Source organism: Rhinichthys klamathensis, unplaced genomic scaffold, assembly GCF_029890125.1.
Source record: "Rhinichthys klamathensis goyatoka isolate OS25496 unplaced genomic scaffold, OSU_Roscu_1.1 h1tg000429l_1, whole genome shotgun sequence".
Taxonomy (NCBI): Eukaryota; Metazoa; Chordata; class Actinopteri; order Cypriniformes; family Leuciscidae; genus Rhinichthys; species Rhinichthys klamathensis.
This window is the reverse complement of record NW_026606925.1, coordinates 1,488,153-1,509,029: the sequence shown is the minus strand read 5'-3', so window position 1 is coordinate 1,509,029 and position 20,877 is coordinate 1,488,153. Positions and strand designations below refer to the sequence as shown.

The 20,877-nt window shown below is 39.8% G+C and overlaps 1 protein-coding gene across 1 annotated transcript in view; it reads right to left on the bottom strand.

Moving 5' to 3' along the window:
- The window catches only part of LOC130071105 (uncharacterized), a 91,875-nt gene extending 80,134 nt beyond the window's left edge, over positions 1-11,741 (bottom strand). The window contains exon 1 of the mRNA XM_056235720.1: positions 11,619-11,741. Within this exon, the coding sequence (XP_056091695.1) occupies positions 11,619-11,655 (37 nt within the window). The 5' untranslated portion in view covers positions 11,656-11,741. The remainder of the gene's footprint in view (positions 1-11,618) is intronic.
- Between the last annotated feature and the right edge of the window lie 9,136 nt (positions 11,742-20,877).

The following is a 20,877-nucleotide window of genomic DNA, read 5'->3' as shown; positions in this document are numbered from 1 at the left end:
TAGACAGTATTCTAGGTTATTACGTGTGGAAGTTTTATGTCCAATAATTAGAATCTCTGTTTTTTCAGAATTTAGTTGTAGGAAATTACTAGTCATCCAATTTTTTATATCGGCTTTGCATTCCGTTAATTTTGTGAATTGGTAAGTTTCGTCGGGGCGTGAAGAAATATACAGCTGAGTATCATCGGCATAACAGTGAAAACTAATTCCATGTTCCCTAATGATATCTCCTAATGGTAGCATGTACAGAGTGAACAGCAGCGGTCCTAGTACTGAGCCTTGTGGTACGCCATACTGAACTTGTGATCGATAAGACATCTCTTCATTTATTGCTACAAACTGATAACGATCAGATAAGTATGATTTAAACCATGCTAGTGCAACTCCACTAATGCCAACATAATTTTCGAGTCTATTTAAAAGAATTTTGTGGTCAATAGTATCAAATGCAGCACTAAGATCAAGTAACACTAATAGAGAGATACAACCACGATCGGATGATAAGAGCAAATCATTTGTGACTCTGATGAGAGCTGTCTCAGTACTATGGTACGGTCTAAATCCTGACTGAAAATCCTCGCAGATATCATTTCTTTCTAGAAAGGAGCACAGTTGTGAGGATACTGCTTTTTCTAATATCTTTGATAGAAAAGGCAGATTCGGCCTGTAATTGACTAATTCTGTATGATCAAGTTGCGTTTTTTTAACAAGCGGTTTTATCATAGCCAGCTTAAAGGTTTTTGGTACGTATCCTAGAGACAAAGACGAATTAATGATAGTAAGAAGAGGATCTATGACCTCTGGAAGCATCTCTTTCAGTAGTTTAGTCGGTATAGGGTCTAACATATGTAGTGACTCTGACAGGGTATCCGGAGAGATGTATCTAAATTAGCGAATCCCGATTTGCAAACAAAGGTCAGTTCTTCGTGAGTAAACAAAGGGGGCATTCTGTATACGACCCCCTTCGGGCATGTTGACCAGATTGGTGCCACTATGGCTAGCACATGACACATTTGGAACAAGCTAGCGTTGTCTTCAACAAATGGACAACCATTCGTACCTCGCCGTCTCACGAGACACGCATCCCCCCCCCCCCCCCCCCCCACACAGAAAGAGTCCACAAAGCTGCCTGAACGCTTAAGGACAATCACACATTAATGCACACACACACACAAATGTCCTATAATGTGTATATAAATGTATATAACACAGAAATTGTATCCAACCTTCCTGTACGCATGCATATCTTATTAGCTTTGTTTTATAATAGAAGTGTGGTTTGCTAGTGTATAGCTCTGAAGTCTAAGAGTTCATCAAAAGAATGTTCCAACACATTAACACACAACACCAGCCATGGAACTTTTCAGAGAAAAGTACCTCTAAATGTTTTAAATGTATTCATTTTGTGCTTAGATGTCGTCACATGCCATACAGGAAGTACTGACAATTTTATAGCGTGTTAACCAACTTTAAAATGCTTGTAATTCTGCATATGAATGTAACTCTATGTTCTTCTACTTTTACCTGCCATGTCTGGTAGCTGTTTGACCGTCTTGTCTTGACTGAACCAGTCATACATAGGATATTACTGTAAAATCTATTGTCCGGTTTGTACAATCTTTCTGGGTAGGAATGACAAAATGTTATACCATCATAAATGATCCTGACAAGACAAAGAGGAATCTTCCGCGGGCACTTTTCTCCCAGCTGATTGGTGCCTTCATGCCAGAAGGGGCGTGAACCTAAGTGTCCTTAAAGAGACGCGCCGAGCTTCCCTAGGCTGCTGCTGAAACCCTTCTGAAACGCTTCTGAAAGCTTCCTGGAAACTCTCTGCCCAAAACTCCCTGGCTCTTCCTGCTCTTCGTGGCTTCATCATGTGACTCCTCGTGCGTCTGGACATCGCCTTAGTGTGATGATCCATCGTTTCTCTTTTTGTTTTCTTCAAGTTTATTTTATCTTTTTCGAAGGCTCCTCTGTTCATGTCTTCTCGCGAAGAAAATGAACACAGCCAGACTGGCAAGCTTCACCTACAAGGACATTCAAACACGCCGCGCTCGCTGGACGAACCCGAACGCTCGGCATCCACCTGACAGAGATACACGCACACGCCGTTTTCAGATCGGTCACACCCAAGAGCTGTACCTGTGCAAGTATCCGTTTTACTATGCTTATTTGAGATCTGTTGATCCTTGGTGTCTAAAAAGATTCTGTCTGTGATGAATTTTGCCAAACCAGAAGATCTCTCATCTTCTCACTCTCTCTCTCTCTCTCTCTCTCACTCCCAATCTTGCGCTCTCGCAATCTCTCTCTCTCACTCCTGTTTGTTGTTCGTCTGTATCATTAGTTTTACTGTTTACTGTACATACATGTATCCCGTGTTTAAATGTAGAATTCTGTATCCGTAGTTTCATTTTATTAAAACCATTATATTTTTGATTGTTTTTGAATGCTCATACTTTATAAGTCAATGAAATGCGGTCCTATAGCTACAAAAGCTTTACAAGTTGTTACTATATCAGTAACGTAAATTTTATAAACACCTGAAAATTAATGTTCACGGCCGGAACATTGAGATTTCTTGGAGTTTATAAAAAGGGACAACCTTGTTGAGAAGTGGGTTAGTTAACCTTACGGCTGTTTGCTGGACAAACCGATTGTTTGATAAACTAAATTGATTCCCTTAAAGTTGTCTCATATAATCGATCTGTAATGAGACCATTGATATATGAATGAGGAATTATAATTCGTTATGATTTACCATTCATATATACAATCGATCTATTTTCAATTTCGATAATTTAACTGTAATATGCAATATATTAATCATATTCATGATTAATTATTAAAATTCCCTATGCATAATTTGAGCTAATTAAGGCACATCTCAATGTGGCTACACATACATGTTGTTTTAGATACGATTTAGATGATTTAACAAGTTTAGAAAATTCGTCCTCTCCTATGGCAATAAATGAATAAAATTTTTCCTCATGGAGACTACAATGCACTGCCTGATGCGATACTGTGGTAGACAGTTGCATAGTTATAATTTTGTCCCTAATATTATCGATCTTATAAGTGAAGAAGTTCATAAAGTCATTACTGCTGTGTTGCTTGGACACCTCTGAGCTTGAAGCTTTCTTTTTCGTTAGTTTAGTTAATGTTTCAAATAAATACCTAGGATTATGTTTATTTTCTTCTAATAGGGTTGAAAAATAAGCAGATCTAGCAGCTTTTAAAGCCTCTCTGTAAGCAATCGAGCTCTCTTTCCATGAAATCCGAAATACCTCTAGTTTAGTTTTCTTCCAGTTGCGCTCCATTTTTCTGGCTGCTCTCTTAAGGGCCTGGGTGTGCTCGTTGTACCACGGAGTTGGACTATTTTCTTTAATCTTCTTTAAGCGCAATGGAGCAACTGCGTCTAAAGTGCTGGAAAAGAGAGAGTTAAAAGTTTCTGTTGCAATATCGAGTTCTTCTAAGCTATCTGGGATGCTGAGATGATGAAACTGATTAGGAAGATTATTGATAAAGCAATCTTTAGTGGCAGAAGTTATAGGTCTAACGTATTTATAACACGGAGTCGGCTTTGCAGCCTTGGCTAAATGTAATTTACATGAGACTAGATAATGATCTGAGATGTCATCGCTCTGCTGCAGAATTTCACCGGCATCAACATCTATTCCATGTGATAATATTAGATCTAGAGTATGATTACGACAATGAGTAGGTCCCGACACGTGTTGTCTAACTCCAATTGAGTTTACAATATGTTTAAATGCCAATCCCAATGCATCCTTTTCATTATCTACATGTATATTAAAATCACCAACAATTAGTACTTTATCTGCAGCCAATACTAATTCTGATAGAAAGTCCGCAAATTATTTGATAAAATCTTTATGGTGCCCTGGTGGCCTGTATACAGTAGCCAGCAGAATTCTCAAATGTGATTTATCGTTTACACTATATATTTTTACATTAAGAACCAACACTTCAAAAGAAGTATATTTAAAACTAGATTTCTTAGTGGTTTTGAAAATATTACTGTAAATTACAGCAACACCTCCCCCTTTGCCTTTCAGACGAGGTTCATGTTTATAACTGTAATCTTGTGGGGTTGACTCATTTAAAATAATGGAATCGTTTGGTTTTAGCCAGGTTTCTGTCAAACACAGCACATCTAGATTATAATCTGAAATCATATCATTAACTATGAATGATTTTGGAGTAAGGGATCGAATATTCAGCAACACAAGCTTTATCATTTGCTCATCTGTATTATATCTGTTTTTTATTTGTTGAACATCAATTAAATTTTTAACCTGATGTTTTTTGGATTTCCAAATTCGGGGAACAGACACAGTCTCTATATGATGATATCTAGGTGAAAGAGGCTCTATGTGATGGGATTTATCTGACCTTGGTGACGTGAGGCCGCTGGCAGACGGTCGGTTTAGCCAGTCTGTCTGCTTCCTGACCTGAGCCCCAGATTGTCATGTTTTAGCTCTAAGACTATGAGCCAAATTAGTAGAGAGAAGAGCAGCACCATCCCAGGAGGGATGGATACCATCTCTTTTCAACAGGTCAGGCTTGCCCCAAAAACTTTTCCAGTTGTCTATGAATTCTACATTATTTTGCGGACACCACTCAGACAGCCAGCGATTCAGTGAGGCCAATCTACTGACTATCTCATCACTCCTGCGTACAGGAACGGGGCCAGAGCAAATTACAGTGCCTGACATCATACTTGCGAGTTCACACACCTCTTTAATATTAATTTTGGTGATCTCCGACTGGCGGAGTCGAACATCATTAGTGCCGACATGAATAATGATCTTAGAGAATTTACGATTAGCATTAGCCAGCACTTTTAAATTTGCTTTGATGTCAGGCGCTCTGGCTCCCGGCAAACATGTGACTATGGTGGCTGGTGTCTCTATTTTCACGTTCCGTGTGATCGAATCACCAATTACCAGGGCACAATCAACAGAATTCTCAGTGGGTGTTTCACTGAGTGGGGCAAATCGATTTGTTATGGGAATCGGAACGGAAGAGTGGTTTTTTGATCCGCGACTAGAGCAATCTCTGACAGTCACCCATCTGCCCTGCTGCACGGGCTCTACTTCAGCCGGAACCGTATCATGTAAAGAGTTCACTATGCTAGGCGCATCCAAAACACTATCTAAAGATCTAGCATTCTTACCATCCTCAATTAAAGTTTGGATGCGTGTCTCTAGTTCTGAAATCTTCTCCGTCAGCCTGACTGTCTCCGTGCATTTATCACATATAAATCCTATATTGCCATCGGAGAAGGCTATACTAAACATATGACACATGACACAGGTGACAATAACAGGACAAGAAGACATTACTCACCGTGTTTGTTGACTGATTTCTTACTTACCTGGACTTATGAACTCAAAGGCGCGGGCGCGCGAGAGAAAATAAATAAATAAATCGCACGGGTGGCGCGTTAACAGGCTAACGTTAGCGAGTTAGCGTGCTGTTTTAACAGTAACGGAAGCTAGAGATGTAAGGTTAATCTCAGAAGTTGGGTAAACTGTATTTAGTAGTATAAACAACTAGAAATGATAGTAAATGATAAATGATAAATGATGGCTCAAACATAAAGAAATACGAGGCTCAGGCAGAGCTTACAACCTCGAAGCAAACAAACACACAGCAGGCAGCGAGGCAGACAGGAGCAATCGATCAGCGATCCAGCAGCTTGTTTAATAGAGGTATGTTAACAGGAAGTGTACTTTGTTTGCTGCTCATTTGTTGTTGTTTTTCTCCTATGTTTTTAAACATTGTTTTATATTTTTATATGCTTTCTTTTCCATGTTTGAAATAAAGATTTGAAATTCATATTCAAAATTCTAATAAAATAGGGTTTTTAGCCGTTATCCTTATCTGGGGTTATTATCATCAACTAAAACTAAAACCATTAAAAACAATATTACTTGAAAAGAAATAAACAACTGAATGGTGCAAGTAATAAAATAACTAAAACTTAAAAACAACATAGACATAAAAAAAAAAAAAAAAAAAAATTAATTACTAAAACTTTCAAATTAGAGTGAAAACAGAAAATATAAAAATACGATTTGGTAAGAAAAATCCCTGAAAAATATAAAAATGCCCTTGAAAATTCAATCCAAATGGCATACTAAAATTATGTCTGGAATATTACGGTTATATCTGCCAGTTCAAACAAAAAGAATAGAATAAAGATAAAAACCTATTTGAAAGCAAAGAGATGCTTACCCTCCGCTCCATTCACCATTTCTTGAATAAGATAAAGCCCTGAAAAAAAAAAAAAAGATTTAAATATTTTCAGATAACCAGGTTCTGCAGCTCTGTGAATTTAAGTAAAACTGTTCTCCAAATAATTTACTTTAATAGTCACTAATAAATCGCACATAATCTGCATGATAAAGGCATTGTAAAGCATTGATCTGTGTATTAACTAATGGCCAAGCTGGAGGAAACTACTGACATATTGACAATAATCTGCAGCATGCAAAATACTGTCATCTGAAGTGAGATCAAGACGCTCCTGTGAATCACAACTTTCTTGAGAAATCATTTGCATACACAAATAAGCACTGATTTCAAGATTTGTTTTGTAAAGCAAAACTAGAATAACGAAGTAAAAAAAAAAAAAACATTCCAGAGATCCAGTGATGAAGTGAATTTGCAATTTATACATTGAGAGACTAATTTCATGGAAACCATGATAATACATTGAGGAGGGATTCTAAAAAAGTGTAGGCTATTGTGATTGTCAAAACATTTGGTAGCCTAACTAAACGATTTGATTAAGTTTAGTGGCAGCATATTACCATGTTTACATGCCGCAATGACTGGTAGGCTATTGCTTTTATTATATCTTCTTTGATACTAATTTTACAATTTCAGTTCAATTATTGTGGTTTGATTCCAATCTTGATTCAATATCATACTCATTTGTACTAATACTAAATATATTACAAAATACAAATTTTTATAGCCAACTAACGTGCTTTGGTCATTCAATGTTTTTTTCTGAGGTAAATGTAACGTTATGTGACATTGTTCTGCTGTTTTTTTTTTTTTTTCTTACTCTTTCCGCTGTTAAAAAACACTGATTTATCTATATTATGTAGTATACGGCATATACATTTCGGTAAATTGTTCTGTATCTTTCAACATAGGCTACCTATATTATTGTTTACTATAGAGTGCCGAAGTGATGACGTCACTTTGTAGGACAACTCGGAAGTTAGCGGCGCATGGGTTCCCTCGTCGAAAAGCTATGCATTTTCCCCAGAGACTTTTGGAAAATCGCAAAAAATAAGATCTGTGTTCAACAAAGAGTTGTGACCCTTACACGTTTTGTCTATCAAGATAATCCAAAACGTATACATTTTGAAGCCTATATAAAGTTTAAAAAAACACAAGCAGACACAATAAAGTTTAAAAAACCACAAGCAGGTTATAACTGGTGTGTTTTATGTCATAGATCAAAACGTGAAAATATTTAGAGGCTTTGTTCACCACAGACCTTATTTCAGGCGATTTAGCAAAAACCCATTAAAAAAACCCATAAACTTTAGGGCGAGGGAACCGGGAGTGCTAAAATGCTAACTCACTTCCGCGTTTTGGCCTGCAAAGTGACGTCATAACTTCGGCACTCTATACACGAGTTTACACGCCAAATCCTGGGCGCCGCCATAACTCTACACAAATGCACTTGATTTCCGCTGGAAGTGGTTTGCACAGCGTCTGCCGGTGTAAACACAATGCGTTTCTCAATGTCAAGGAAGGATCCTCAGAAGCCGGAATTTCAAGGATGCTACGTCATCGACATCCGTCGAAGGCTGTTCCAATGTCAAGGATCCTCAGAATTTCAACCAAGGACTCCTTCGTTCGGAAAATATCCCACACACAGGAAAGGATGCATATGTGTGGCCTTCGCACTCTCAAATCACCCACAATCCTATGCGCAGCTTTGCTATCTTGTTCAAAAAATAAAAAATGTCGGACGTTAGCGGAGTCGGAGTGATAACGGCAAAATGCTTTCAAATGCAAGGTTTAAGTATAATTTCAGTGTTGCCGTTCATTTAATGTTTGTGAACCTATTAAACATAACGGCTCAACTGATTTGCAGAGGGGGGATTTAAAGCTGTTCCCTTTTACTGGTGATTCACTTTTTTATTTTTACTTCATGTAACGTTAGCCTTTTTTGTTGATCACATATTTTACCATTGCATTTGTTAACAGCTAGATCATGTTGCTATGGATGCAGGTCTGTTCACTCCGGTAGTATAATCATTTTTAAATTAATAAACTCCTTTTTAAATTAATATTTTGTGTCAAATTATTGATTTATTTGGTAGGTAGCCATGTTAAGAGTTGGAAAATGTATAGCGAGGCAGTTGTTACAGCGAATACTTCGCGTTAAAGTTCGCGGGGTTGTATTCGCTATAACAACCGCCTCGCTATACATTATCCCTTACTTTATTTATTTATTTCTATGAGGGCTGACAAGACAAAATAAGGACTGTCAAGTGTGTTTAAACAGTGCGGTACAGCAACCATTTGTAGACTAGGCCTATGTCTTTTTTAATGTTGGTATCCGAACTACATCATAGGCTACTTGGCTAGAGTGCAAAGTGTGTGTGTGCCATTATGATGATAATTAGGCGCAAGAGAGAGGCGCGGGCGCAATCGAACTGTGTGTGAGAGAGAGAGAGGCGCGGGCGCGATCAAACTGTGTGTGTGTGTGTGTGTGTGTGTGTGTGTGTGTGTGTGTTTTTGTGTAAACAATGGAGCGCATGGACATTGCCTCTTCGTAGCTGGTTTGTGGTCGTAGCATTCTCTATCTAACCACTCGTTCAGGTGCTTTCTCGAGTGTTTGCACCCAACCACCGCACACATCGTTCCCGAACCACCTTTCTTCATGTTGTAATTGTTATATCCTCTTCGTCACTGCGATAGTGCTTTGTCGGCACAACAGAGCTAGCTAGCAAAACAAACCCAGCCCGCCAGAACGGAAGTGGGTTGCATCGACGGGAGGAGTTTAGGATGTCGAGCGGAAACGGCTCAAAAACTTGTGTATTAACTAGCCTAGAAATAAAGAGAGATTATCGGATCATGTGCCGCATGGGCTACACAGGGCTTAAAGTATTCTGGCACTGTGCCGGATCTACGGTGTGCGGCTGTGAGGAAAAAAATATTTTTTTGCAAATCGTTTTTGTCCAGCAAATATTTAATGCAAACGCAGCATCTGTTCTTTCTGTCATCCTCTTATTCATGCAAATGCTTTAAACCACTCATGCGCGACAAGACAAAAGAGAAGGCGCTGTCAGTGAATGACCTCCTGACACACGCGCGCGCACACACACACACACACACACACACACACACCGCACAGAAAGACGCACGCCAGTATCAAGTTCTCGCTTGAACGAACAATAACACACACATATTTATGCCAAAATGTCAGTTTTATCGAGCATCCTCACAAGAACAGTCTTAAATGGAAGTAAATAGTAGTGAGAGAATGAGATGTGTGACATCATGTCAGCAGCGACAGATCTTACAGAATGAATGGCCCCGTTACTTTATATCAGTAAAGTTAACCTAAAGAACAAAGGGAACAGAGAAAATGATTCACTGCTCTTGACTAAAGAACGCTTGTAGCTTTGATAAGCAGTGCAGACTGTTTTGTAACCTTATTCAATTTCTGTATGGTACAGGTAAATTACATTTCTTAAGGGTTTAAGTGAGGATTGTTTTAAATTCACTTAAATTAAAGGTTTTTATATTTTTTAAAGCCTAATGTTTAAAATTTGAGGGAAAATCATGTTCTTCGAGACATCAGTAGCTATAATATTAGTGATACTGGCTTACATTCATAAAAAGATGGCATTAAGATACAGTAATACTTGAAAATAAATGGTGCCGGCCATTAATAAGTAACCTGTAACGATTTTTCTCTGCGTGAGAAAATGGATGTGTGAGATTGCGCGAGTCTCACTCTGAATGTGAGAGTTGGCAGCTCACTGCTCCCCGGTGTTCTGACGATTTGTGCCTAAAGGGACGTAGTGGTGGAAAAAATTGTGATGGGAGATTTTTTTTTTTTTTTTTTTTTTTGTTGCCCCGATAAACTTTGCGTTCCCACGCAAAACCTGCTGTGAGTTCGGACAGACAGTTCTTGTTTAATGTCCCGCTGGCAGTGTTTCAGAGCTCCGTATGTTAACGTAGCGTTTAGTGTTTGAACCTGGACTCCAATATAAAGAATGCGGTCAGTGCTTAAATCAAGGTGGAGTTAAATATATTCACAAATTCAAACTTTTTGGATCAATAACTCATGAGCTAAACGTTGTTAAAACACAAATTATACTTATTTACAAACACAGTAACGTAGAGCTACAACCAAAACCAAATTTCCCTCAAAAAGAGCTTTAGCCTATAATATAGGCTAAATGGATCTCTATGAAGCGGCTGAGAGTCCGAAGGGACCGTCTGCAAAGTGCAATATAACCCATAAAACGTGACTACAAAAATAGTCATTAACTTCAATGTTTACACATCAATGGTGTCCCACTGGTCATACTACACTGCTTTTGCACATTTTATTATGAAAAATATTCTCTAACTTCACTACTGTTCACTGCTCTAATGTTGGTTATGCAACACTTAGTTTTTGAAGTACACTCTAAACAATGCTGGGTTGTTTTAACCCAAATTTGGGTCAAATATGGACAAACCCAAATGTTGGGTTAAAAATGTCATTTAAAATTTTAACCCAACTTCAACTTTCACTTTCAACTGTAAAAAATTTGTATTACATATTTAACCCAACATTTGGGTTTGTCCATATTTGACCCAAATTTGGGCTGAAACAACCCAGCATTTTTTTTGAGTGTAGGCTAATTGCGCATAAAAATAAGTAGGCCTATTCTTTACACAAATCATATTGGTACCGTGCACAACTAACATAATAGTAACAACCATAGCTTTTGCATTATATTTGCTTACTGAATTTGACGGCATTACACTGTATAACAGTGTGAAGTTATTGAATATTTTTTCTAAAAAGGGAGAAGTTATTGATTTTGTTTCATAATAAATAATCATAAAAAATTATGCATTTTTATCAAACTAAGTATTTTAGTATAACCAGCAGGAGAGCAGTGATGTGTGAGCTGAATTTGGTGACAGTACAGTGTGTTACAGTGAAGCTACTGAATACTTTTAATAAAATGTGCAGAAGGGTTTTGGCATTTGCACTTTGTTCAAAACGTTACGTATTAACATACGGAGCTCTGAAGCGCTGCCAGCGGGACATTAAACCGGAAGTGTCGGTCCGAGATCACTCGAGGTTTTGCGTGGGAACGCAAAAGATAAAAATATATATATATATATATTCCATTACATTTTTTTTTCCAGCACCAAGTCCCTTTATGGGCTCCGTAGTATTGGAAAGAAAATGTGCAGTAAATTCACAGCAGAGAGCGAGTGCAAACTATCCTAGAAACATAGGTTGAAAACATTACTGAATGAAGGAAGATTACACTGTTAATATTAGTGTGAATCTAGTAAAATAGCAGATCATGAATGTTGTACTTTACCCAGTAAGATCCACAGGCACTTGAAGAGCTTCTTCATGGTTGATCAAAGGCGTCTGTCTTTCTTTAGTGATGGAGAGTGTGTGTGAGTTATATATGTTTTATGGAGGATGAACCATTTAAATGTGCATCACATGATCAACCTCTCTCTCTCTCTCTCTCTCTCTCTCTCTCTCTCTCACACACACACACTCAAAACATAGAACTCTCTCTCTCTCTCTCTCTCTCTCTCTCTCTCTCTCTCTCTCTCTCTCTCTCTCTCTCTCTCTCTCTCTCTCTCTCTCTCACACACACACACACACACACACACACAGACACACAAAACATAGAACATAGTTTTGAGTTAAAAATTGAGTTAATCTATGGTGCACAATTAGATTAAAAAAATCTTTTTGCATGACAAATATTATTTGTATTAAAATGGACCTTTATGTATGAGGTGCCCCTAGGGACATTATTCAGAATTACCTTGCATATACATGTACTTTTCCTCTCACATACACATATAAAACCAAATTCATTCACATACTATAATGAGATGCTCACACACATACAAGTGAAATGCTTTTACAAACACAACTGAAACGCTCTCATACATACAACTGAACATGTTACGCTCACACACACAACTGAAACGCTCACACACACACAACTGAAATGCTCTCATACATACAACTGAAAATATTATGCTCACACACATAACTGAAACACACACACACACACAACTGAAATGCTCACACACATACAAGTGAAATGCTTTTACAAACACAACTGAAACGCTCTCATACATACAACTGAAAATATTACGCTCACACACACACAACTGAAATGCTCACACACACACAACTGAAATGCTCTCACACACACAAGTGAAATGCTTTTACAAACACAACTGAAACGCTCTCATACATACAACTGAACATGTTACGCTCACACACACAACTGAAACGCTCACACACACACAACTGAAATGCTCTCATACATACAACTGAAAATATTATGCTCACACACATAACTGAAACACACACACACACACAACTGAAATGCTCACACACATACAAGTGAAATGCTTTTACAAACACAACTGAAACGCTCTCATACATACAACTGAAAATATTACGCTCACACACACACAACTGAAATGCTCACACACATACAAGTGAAATGCTTTTACAAACACAACTGTAACGCTCACATACATACAACTGAAAATATTACGCTCACACACACAACTGAAACGCTCACACACACACAACTGAAATGCTCACACACATACAAGTGAAATGCTCTCTCACACACACAAGTGAAATGCTCACACACATACAAGTGAAATGCTTTTACAAACATAACTGAAACGCTCTCACTCACACAACTGAAAATCATTTCAGTATGTTATATGCAAGCATTTCAGTATGTTGTATGAAAGCATTTCAGTTGAAACGGAAGGTGGTTAGAGTCCCCGCCCACTCCAGCAGGGTTGCCAGATGCCAAGGTTTTCCATCACAAAACCTCGCCAAAAACTGCGAGAATGCACAAAAAAACGCCCAAATTTGTTTTGGCTTGTTTCTCGTTTAAACACAGTGAAATCATTAACAAGCTTCAAAATTACCCATGGTCCGTGTACTTTTGCGTGCATTCGTTTTCCCCTTTTTAACCCGTAATTGAAAAACGAAAAATGGTTGTTGTAGGCCCTATTTTTAAAACGCAAAGTTGAACACCAAAATTGGAATTTGACCTGTAGCCTATACACCAAATGCTACGCAAAAAAATAAATGTTGAAGTATTTTCCGATTTTTGTATGTGACTTTTTGCCCCTTTATTAAACATTTAAAATATTCACAAATTAATATGCAAAAAATTGATTTTACTGGTTTTCTAACTAAGGCCAAACCAGGAAATGATATTTTTCCCGCAGTGCTGAATGAAAAGAGCCATAGCCTACTCTCGAACCATACAGAGAGGTGATTTAGGCTATAGGTGATTTATAATCTGAAAAAATAACGAGGCTATACCTCCATCTCCGCTGTAAGGATGGGCCTTTAGAGAGAAATTCATATGGATTGCATTATCAGACGGTATTTGCTTTCGATTCGAATTGGTTCTTTAAAAGTGGACATTTCAAGCTTTAGCCTACATAGGCTATATTTTGTTTCAGTTCATTTTTGAGACGCGATCACGGAGACCATGAAAGCTCGCCTGATTGTTTTATTTTATTTTACAAAAGCACAACATTTTCTTGTTATTGTGAGTTTACACAAATAAAAGTAGTTGTGAATGATGTATTATTATTTTCTGTATGACCAGAAATTATTATAGAGTATTTTAAGTTGTTTCCACTGCTGATAGGAAAACGCAAGTGTTCGCGCCTCCGTGCCATGCAGTGCGCGCTCCACACTCCCACACACACTTGGATATGCGTCAAAATCTTGTGTTTATTTGTAATAATCTTAGCCCTGTATTATTATTGTCTAACCTGTATTATGACTGACATTTGATAATTGGTAATTTCTTGAATTTTCAAAAAAAAAAAACATTTACATCTTTAAAGTCATTTTTTTTGGGGAGAGGAAAAAGCTCAGTATAATATAATAATAATTAAAAGAAAAGACTTCACATATAAAAAATAAACATAAAACAAAAACATTTCAAAAACTGTAAAATGTCAGGTTATATAAAAAATAAAACATTAATAAATTATTTTATGAGAAACATAATTACTGTCTTAAGTGAACTCATTTATAGTTATAACCGCAAATAATAATTGCCATTATTATTATTAGGCTATTATTATTATTATCCTACATTTAGGCTAGAAGACGGTTTTATCCAAAAAAGGAAACAAAGCATTCGTCAAATGTCAGTCATAATACAGGTTAGACAATAATAATACAGGGCTAAGATTATTACAAATAAACACAAGATTTTGACGCATATCCAAGTGTGTGTGGGAGTGTGGAGCGCGCACTGCATGGCACGGAGGCGCGAACACTTGCGTTTTCCTATCAGCAGTGGAAACAACTTAAAATACTCTATAATAATTTCTGGTCATACAGAAAATAATAATACATCATTCACAACTACTTTTATTTGTGTAAACTCACAATAACAAGAAAATGTTGTGCTTTTGTAAAATAAAATAAAACAATCAGGCGAGCTTTCATGGTCTCCGTGATCGCGTCTCAAAAATGAACTGAAACAAAATATAGCCTATGTAGGCTAAAGCTTGAAATGTCCACTTTTAAAGAACCAATTCGAATCGAAAGCAAATACCGTCTGATAATGCAATCCATATGAATTTCTCTCTAAAGGCCCATCCTTACAGCGGAGATGGAGGTATAGCCTCGTTATTTTTTCAGATTATAAATCACCTATAGCCTAAATCACCTCTCTGTATGGTTCGAGAGTAGGCTATGGCTCTTTTCATTCAGCACTGCGGGAAAAATATCATTTCCTGGTTTGGCCTTAGTTAGAAAACCAGTAAAATCAATTTTTTGCATATTAATTTGTGAATATTTTAAATGTTTAATAAAGGGGCAAAAAGTCACATACAAAAATCGGAAAATACTTCAACATTTATTTTTTTGCATAGCATTTGGTGCAGGGCTTGACATTAACTTTTTGAGGCACTTGTCCTTCGGACAAGTAAATTTATGTTTCTCTTGTCCATGCACAAAAGTCACTTGTCCGGGTAAAGATTTATAATTTTATCTAGGGCTGCACGATTTGGGGAAAATGTCATATTGCGATTATTGAGTTCAATATTGCGGTTGTGATATGCGATTGCGATATAATAAACAAATGGTTTCATGAGTCAACTTGTTTGGTTCTAAACCAAATGCACACACAGATTAGTGATAATTCTGAAATTAGCAATAACAACTAAATGATTGATAACACCTACAATGATCAATAAGCCATTGATGTCTGGATAAAAATTAACTGTCTAACAGGTAGGACATATACAGAAGTTGAATAAAGTTATCAAACAGTCTGGGCTGCATAAATTATAAATTATATAGACTACTACTTATTGAAGCTACATAAGTTCTTTAGTCAAGAGCAGTGAGTAATTTTCTCTGTTCCCTTTGTTCTTTCAGTAACTTTACTGACAGAACGCTTTATTGGTAGCTGGCCCTTTAAGAGCAGCTGCTGTGGACAGAGACGCGGATATCACACGCGCCTCATTCTCTCACGAGTCACAACTCTTTATGTCCATCATAAGACTGTTCTTATGTTATGAAGATACTCGACAAATGACATTTTGGCTTAATTGTGTGTGTTGTTGATGTTCGTTCAAGCGCGAAAGAGAACTTCTGGCGCGCGGTCTGTGCATGCGCATTATACTTCAAATTCCAAATTTGGTGTTCAACTTTGCGTTTTAAAAATAGGGCCTACAACAACCATTTTTCGTTTTTCAATTACGGGTTAAAAAGGGGAAAACGAATGCACGCAAAAGTACACGGACCATGGGTAATTTTGAAGCTTGTTAATGATTTCACTGTGTTTAAACGAGAAACAAGCCAAAACAAATTTGGGCGTTTTTTTGTGCATTCTCGCAGTTTTTGGCGAGGTTTTGTGATGGAAAACTTTGGCATCTGGCAACCCTGCTGGAGTGGGCGGGGACTCTAACCACCTTCCGTTTCAACTGAAATGCTTTCATACAACATACTGAAATGCTTTCATACAACATACTGAAATGCTTGCATACAACATACTGAAATGCTTGCATATAACATACTGAAATGATTTTCAGTTGTGTGAGTGAGAGCGTTTCAGTTATGTTTGTAAAAGCATTTCACTTGTATGTGTGTGAGCATTTCACTTGTGTGTGTGACAGCATTTCACTTGTATGTGTGTGAGCATTTCAGTTGTGTGTGTGTGAGCGTAATATTTTCAGTTGTATGTGTAAGGCAGTATATTGCCTTGTCCACAAGATGTCCCCATAACGCTGTTATATTAAAACTGATTCAAGTGCCTTTAGCGCTGTTTGGGCCTTTTGAGATACCGTAGCGTTGATAAGTGAGTAGTGCGTCATTTTTTCCTCAGTTCATGTTGTCAACGTTATAGGTAAGCCACGTTAATGGTAGTGGAAAAAATGATGTAAAATATATTTGTTGTTATCGCACTAAAGTTCAGTTTATTGAGATATTTTGTGTTTTAAACTGCTAAAGACCTAAATGCAGAGAGTTAACATTTTTAGTTTTTCCTTTAAAATGTGATTAATGTATGGTGGCTAATGCAAAGCTATTTATGGTAATATAAGCAGCACGAGCTTGCTGTTGAATTGTATATGCACAGAAATGTACTTGGCTAGTTTAAAACTTAAGCTCAGTTCATGTTGTCAACGTTATAGACGCTGTGCTGTGGAATAAACGGTCAAGCCACGATCCCGAATCCTTCTGTGTTCCGAGTCCTCGCTTTCTACCACCACCCACGATCATTCATAACACAACGCAGAGCGACAGAGGCGGTGCTAGAGGCCAGTGAGCGCGCGGAGAGAGAGAGAAAGAGGGTTACATCTTTGGTGCCGCGACCCGGATTGTGGCACTGCTAGACCGAAGAGGAAGATAATTCTACAGCCAGTGGTTTGAATGCTGAACTATATTTAATGAACGAACTGGAATTCTTAACCGAACTGGTGCTTTTGGGGATACATATCTGCCATCACAGCTATATCCTTTACAGTCTGCTGAGAATCTTAACTGTGATTGAACTGTTTAAATTTCAGTAATTAGCAGTGATGTAAAACATATTTGATAGTTTTATGGACAAGAGAGAAGTTTATTTAATTTTTATTTATTTTTATTTTTATTAGCCTTCTGAGATTTGTGAAATTTATCGAGGATTAATGTACATCTGCTTGATACTCAGAGATTTAAGTTCTAACTGACAAGCCATTTTAGTTGATAAGTTGATGAGTTAAGTTTTTGAGATAAGTGGGTTAATTTTTTTATTGGGCTGATCTCACTGAAACACATAGCTTACTTTAGGACACTTTTATTTCTCTGGGATTGTATCATTTTACATATATTCAGCACCTCCACATAATCTAATTACACTGTCATTTAACCTGCTTGCACACAGTAAACACAGTTGGATTTTAAGATGTCACAGACCTATGCAAACTCACCACAAGACATACAGTGCTCCTCCACCAGTGCATCTAGTCTCCTAACGCCAGCGAGGCATGTCACCATTGGCCCGCCAGCCCCTACGAACTTGCCCTATGCTGACCAGTATGTGACACCAGCCCATGCACGAAGGCTGCCAGGCCCTGGGGCTTCAGGGCAGGTACCGCCACTTTGCTTCGACAACAGCCCCGATGCAAGACCAGGTGGCCAGATAGATAGGACGGTTGATGCTTCTGTTCGCAAACGCAGTAGACAAGGGCCCTCAGAAGCTATGACTTGGCAAAATTCTACACATCATGTCTTTGTTGAGATGCCAGTTATGCAGCAGTCGCTCAAACCCTATCCAGTTGCCACGCCCCATCCAGCCCAGTCTATTACGCCTGGCCCCCAGGTTTACCCTAGTTATCCGTATCCGCCTTCTGTGCCCACGCCGAGTTTTCAGAGCCCACCAGTGATGAATAGTACAGTTAAGCACGTAGCTGCTGAGCAGGCCTTTCAAGTGCGTTCCCCCGAGGGCACATTTCTCCCTGCTCCAGTTCCAGGCTATAGGGGAGCCACTCCGTCACCCCCATCTGATTATACATGGGCTCCCAATATAACTCTACACAGCTCTCAGGTAGCATTAGACCAGGCAGCCGCTGATGCTCCTACCGAGCGGTCTACTCAACAGACGCTGATCCCAGCTTCCCACATCAACATGCATGCCGACGCCCGTTCTCCAGTCCCCCCTCCGCCTGCATCTGCTAGCCAGTCCGCCCAACCACACATGACACAATTCAGGCCTCCCGATCGAGCAGTAGCCAACCAGTGCCTTCCTATGGCAGCCTATGGAGGTTTCATGCAAACTCATCAAGTGAAAAATGTTCAAGTCTTCACGGGAAATCCAGACTGCAAGATACTGGTGGAAGACTGGATTCGTGACATGCAATATCTCTTGGAGGCAATAGAGCTCCCAATGCACCTTCGCTTCTCTACTGTTGTGCGACACCTGGGAGGTGAAGCCCGAAATCTCATCCTGAACCTACCTCCACATGATCAGACCCCTGAGAAAGCTTTGGAGGAACTGAGGGCCGAATACAGCGACACGCGAGGCTCCCTAGACCCTCTGGCTGACTTCTATGAGCGGAGCCAGTATTCAGGGGAGTCTGCCTGTTCTTATGCTATAGCACTGGAGGCAAAGTTGAGAACGGTAGAGGAGAAGCAAAGAGGAGGTAAGCCATTCCTGGATCGAGATAGTAAACTAACACGGCAGTTCATGAGAGGCCTTTCCGACGAGGAGGTGTACACCAGAATTGCACCAATGGCACCCAGGCTCTTGAGCTTCCGAGAGCTGCAGGCTGAGCTCCGAAGTCTAACTAGAGAAACTAAGAAGTTCCAGACGCGGAGTACAGCAAAGAAAACGTATGCTCAGGTGCATGTAACATCGGCAGGTAGTGGAAACACCAAGATAGATAGGCCAAAACACACATCTGAATTATCCGAGCTGATGGAAATGGTTAAGAAATTAGCCCTCGTTCAGGAAGAACAAGTGGCTAAGCTGTCACAACTAGAGTTGAGAATGACCTCTCCTCCCCTTTCCTCCCCAGTAGCTGTCCAACCAGCAAAGGGAAGAACCGGCCAGAATCCAAGCTTTGTCTGTTACCGGTGTGGGGAGCCAGGCCACACGGCCAGAGTATGCCGAGCAGTGCTTCCGGATCCAAGCCTAGCGGGAGCCCAGCAGCCTAAGGTTCCTGCTGACGGACACATGCACTCTGCTCAACATTTAAACGCTTAGTACCCATGGCAGCTGGGGCGTCCATGGGTACACAGCAAGGGCCCCACCCACCGGTCGAGAGGAGTTGCACTGAAGGAGGGGAAACACCCATAGTGGGACCCAGGAACGAAGGAGATGTAGAAGTCAACGGAAAGGCATGCAGGGCTCTAATTGACTCTGGCTCACAGATCACCAGTATTACGCACAGCTACTGGCAGAGCCACCCAGCTCTACAGAAGAAAAAGCTACGGCCTTCTAAAATACCAATAGAGGGTGCAGCAGGTCAGACCGTGCCCTACCATGGTGTTCTACACATCGACCTGAAAGTACTGGAGAAAGAGCTCAAGGCCGTACCTGCCTTTGTTGTTCCTGATTCCGACTATCGCTCTTCAGTCCCTCTGTTGGTGGGAACCAATGTCATTCGAGCCTCCCGAGACCATCTCCGAACAGCTTATGGCCCGCAGTTTCTGTACCAGGTCAAAGAGAAGCATCCAGGGTGGTACACAGCTTTACTGGAGGTGGGGAGTGCCGAGCAAAGTGAAATGCATGACGTTGTAGGTCCTGCTGTTTACACTGGTCGTACAATAAACATCCCTGGTGGGATAGAGATGGATTTAATGTGTAGGATTAAAGCTGGCCCCCAAAGGAAGATTTATACAGCCCTGATAGAAGGCCATCCCTCCTTGCAGCTCCCCCAGGACATCCTGGTGGCCAAAGTGCTTGCAAATGTGAAAAGAGGTTGTGCTCCAGTTAGAGTGATGAATCTTTCCCAGCGAGTCATTACAATCAAACGACACTCAAATCTGGCCAGCGCAGTGCTGGTGGACAAGGTGGTGGAGTTCCCAGATAAAAAGCATGGTGAAGCTGGGAACAGAGGGGCATGTCTCAGCCTGGACCAAGTGGTGGCTAGCTGCGGGGTTGACCTAAGTGAAGCAGCGGTGGAAAGTGAGGACCAACGTGCTCTACTCAAGGATCTGCTGGACAAAAATGCAGATGTGTTCTCCCAGCATCCCATGGACTATGGTCACACCACAACTGTACAGCATGAGATTCCCCTGGTTGACCCGAGGCCCTTCCGACTGCCATACCGCAAAATACCCCCCTCCCAGTGGCAAGATGTGAGGCGGTTATTGATCGAGATGGAGACAGCAGGAGTCGTTCGCCCCAGTAAAAGTCCGTATGCATCCCCTGTGGTGGTTGTGACCAAGAAGGATGGATCACTTCGACTGTGTATCGACTACCGGAAGCTCAACTCCTGCAGCACCCGTGATGCATTCCCTCTGCCAAGGATAGAGGAAGCTCTAGAGGCTTTAGGGCAAGCAAAGTACTTCTCCACCCTTGATCTCACATCGGGATACTGGCAGGTAGAGGTTGCGGA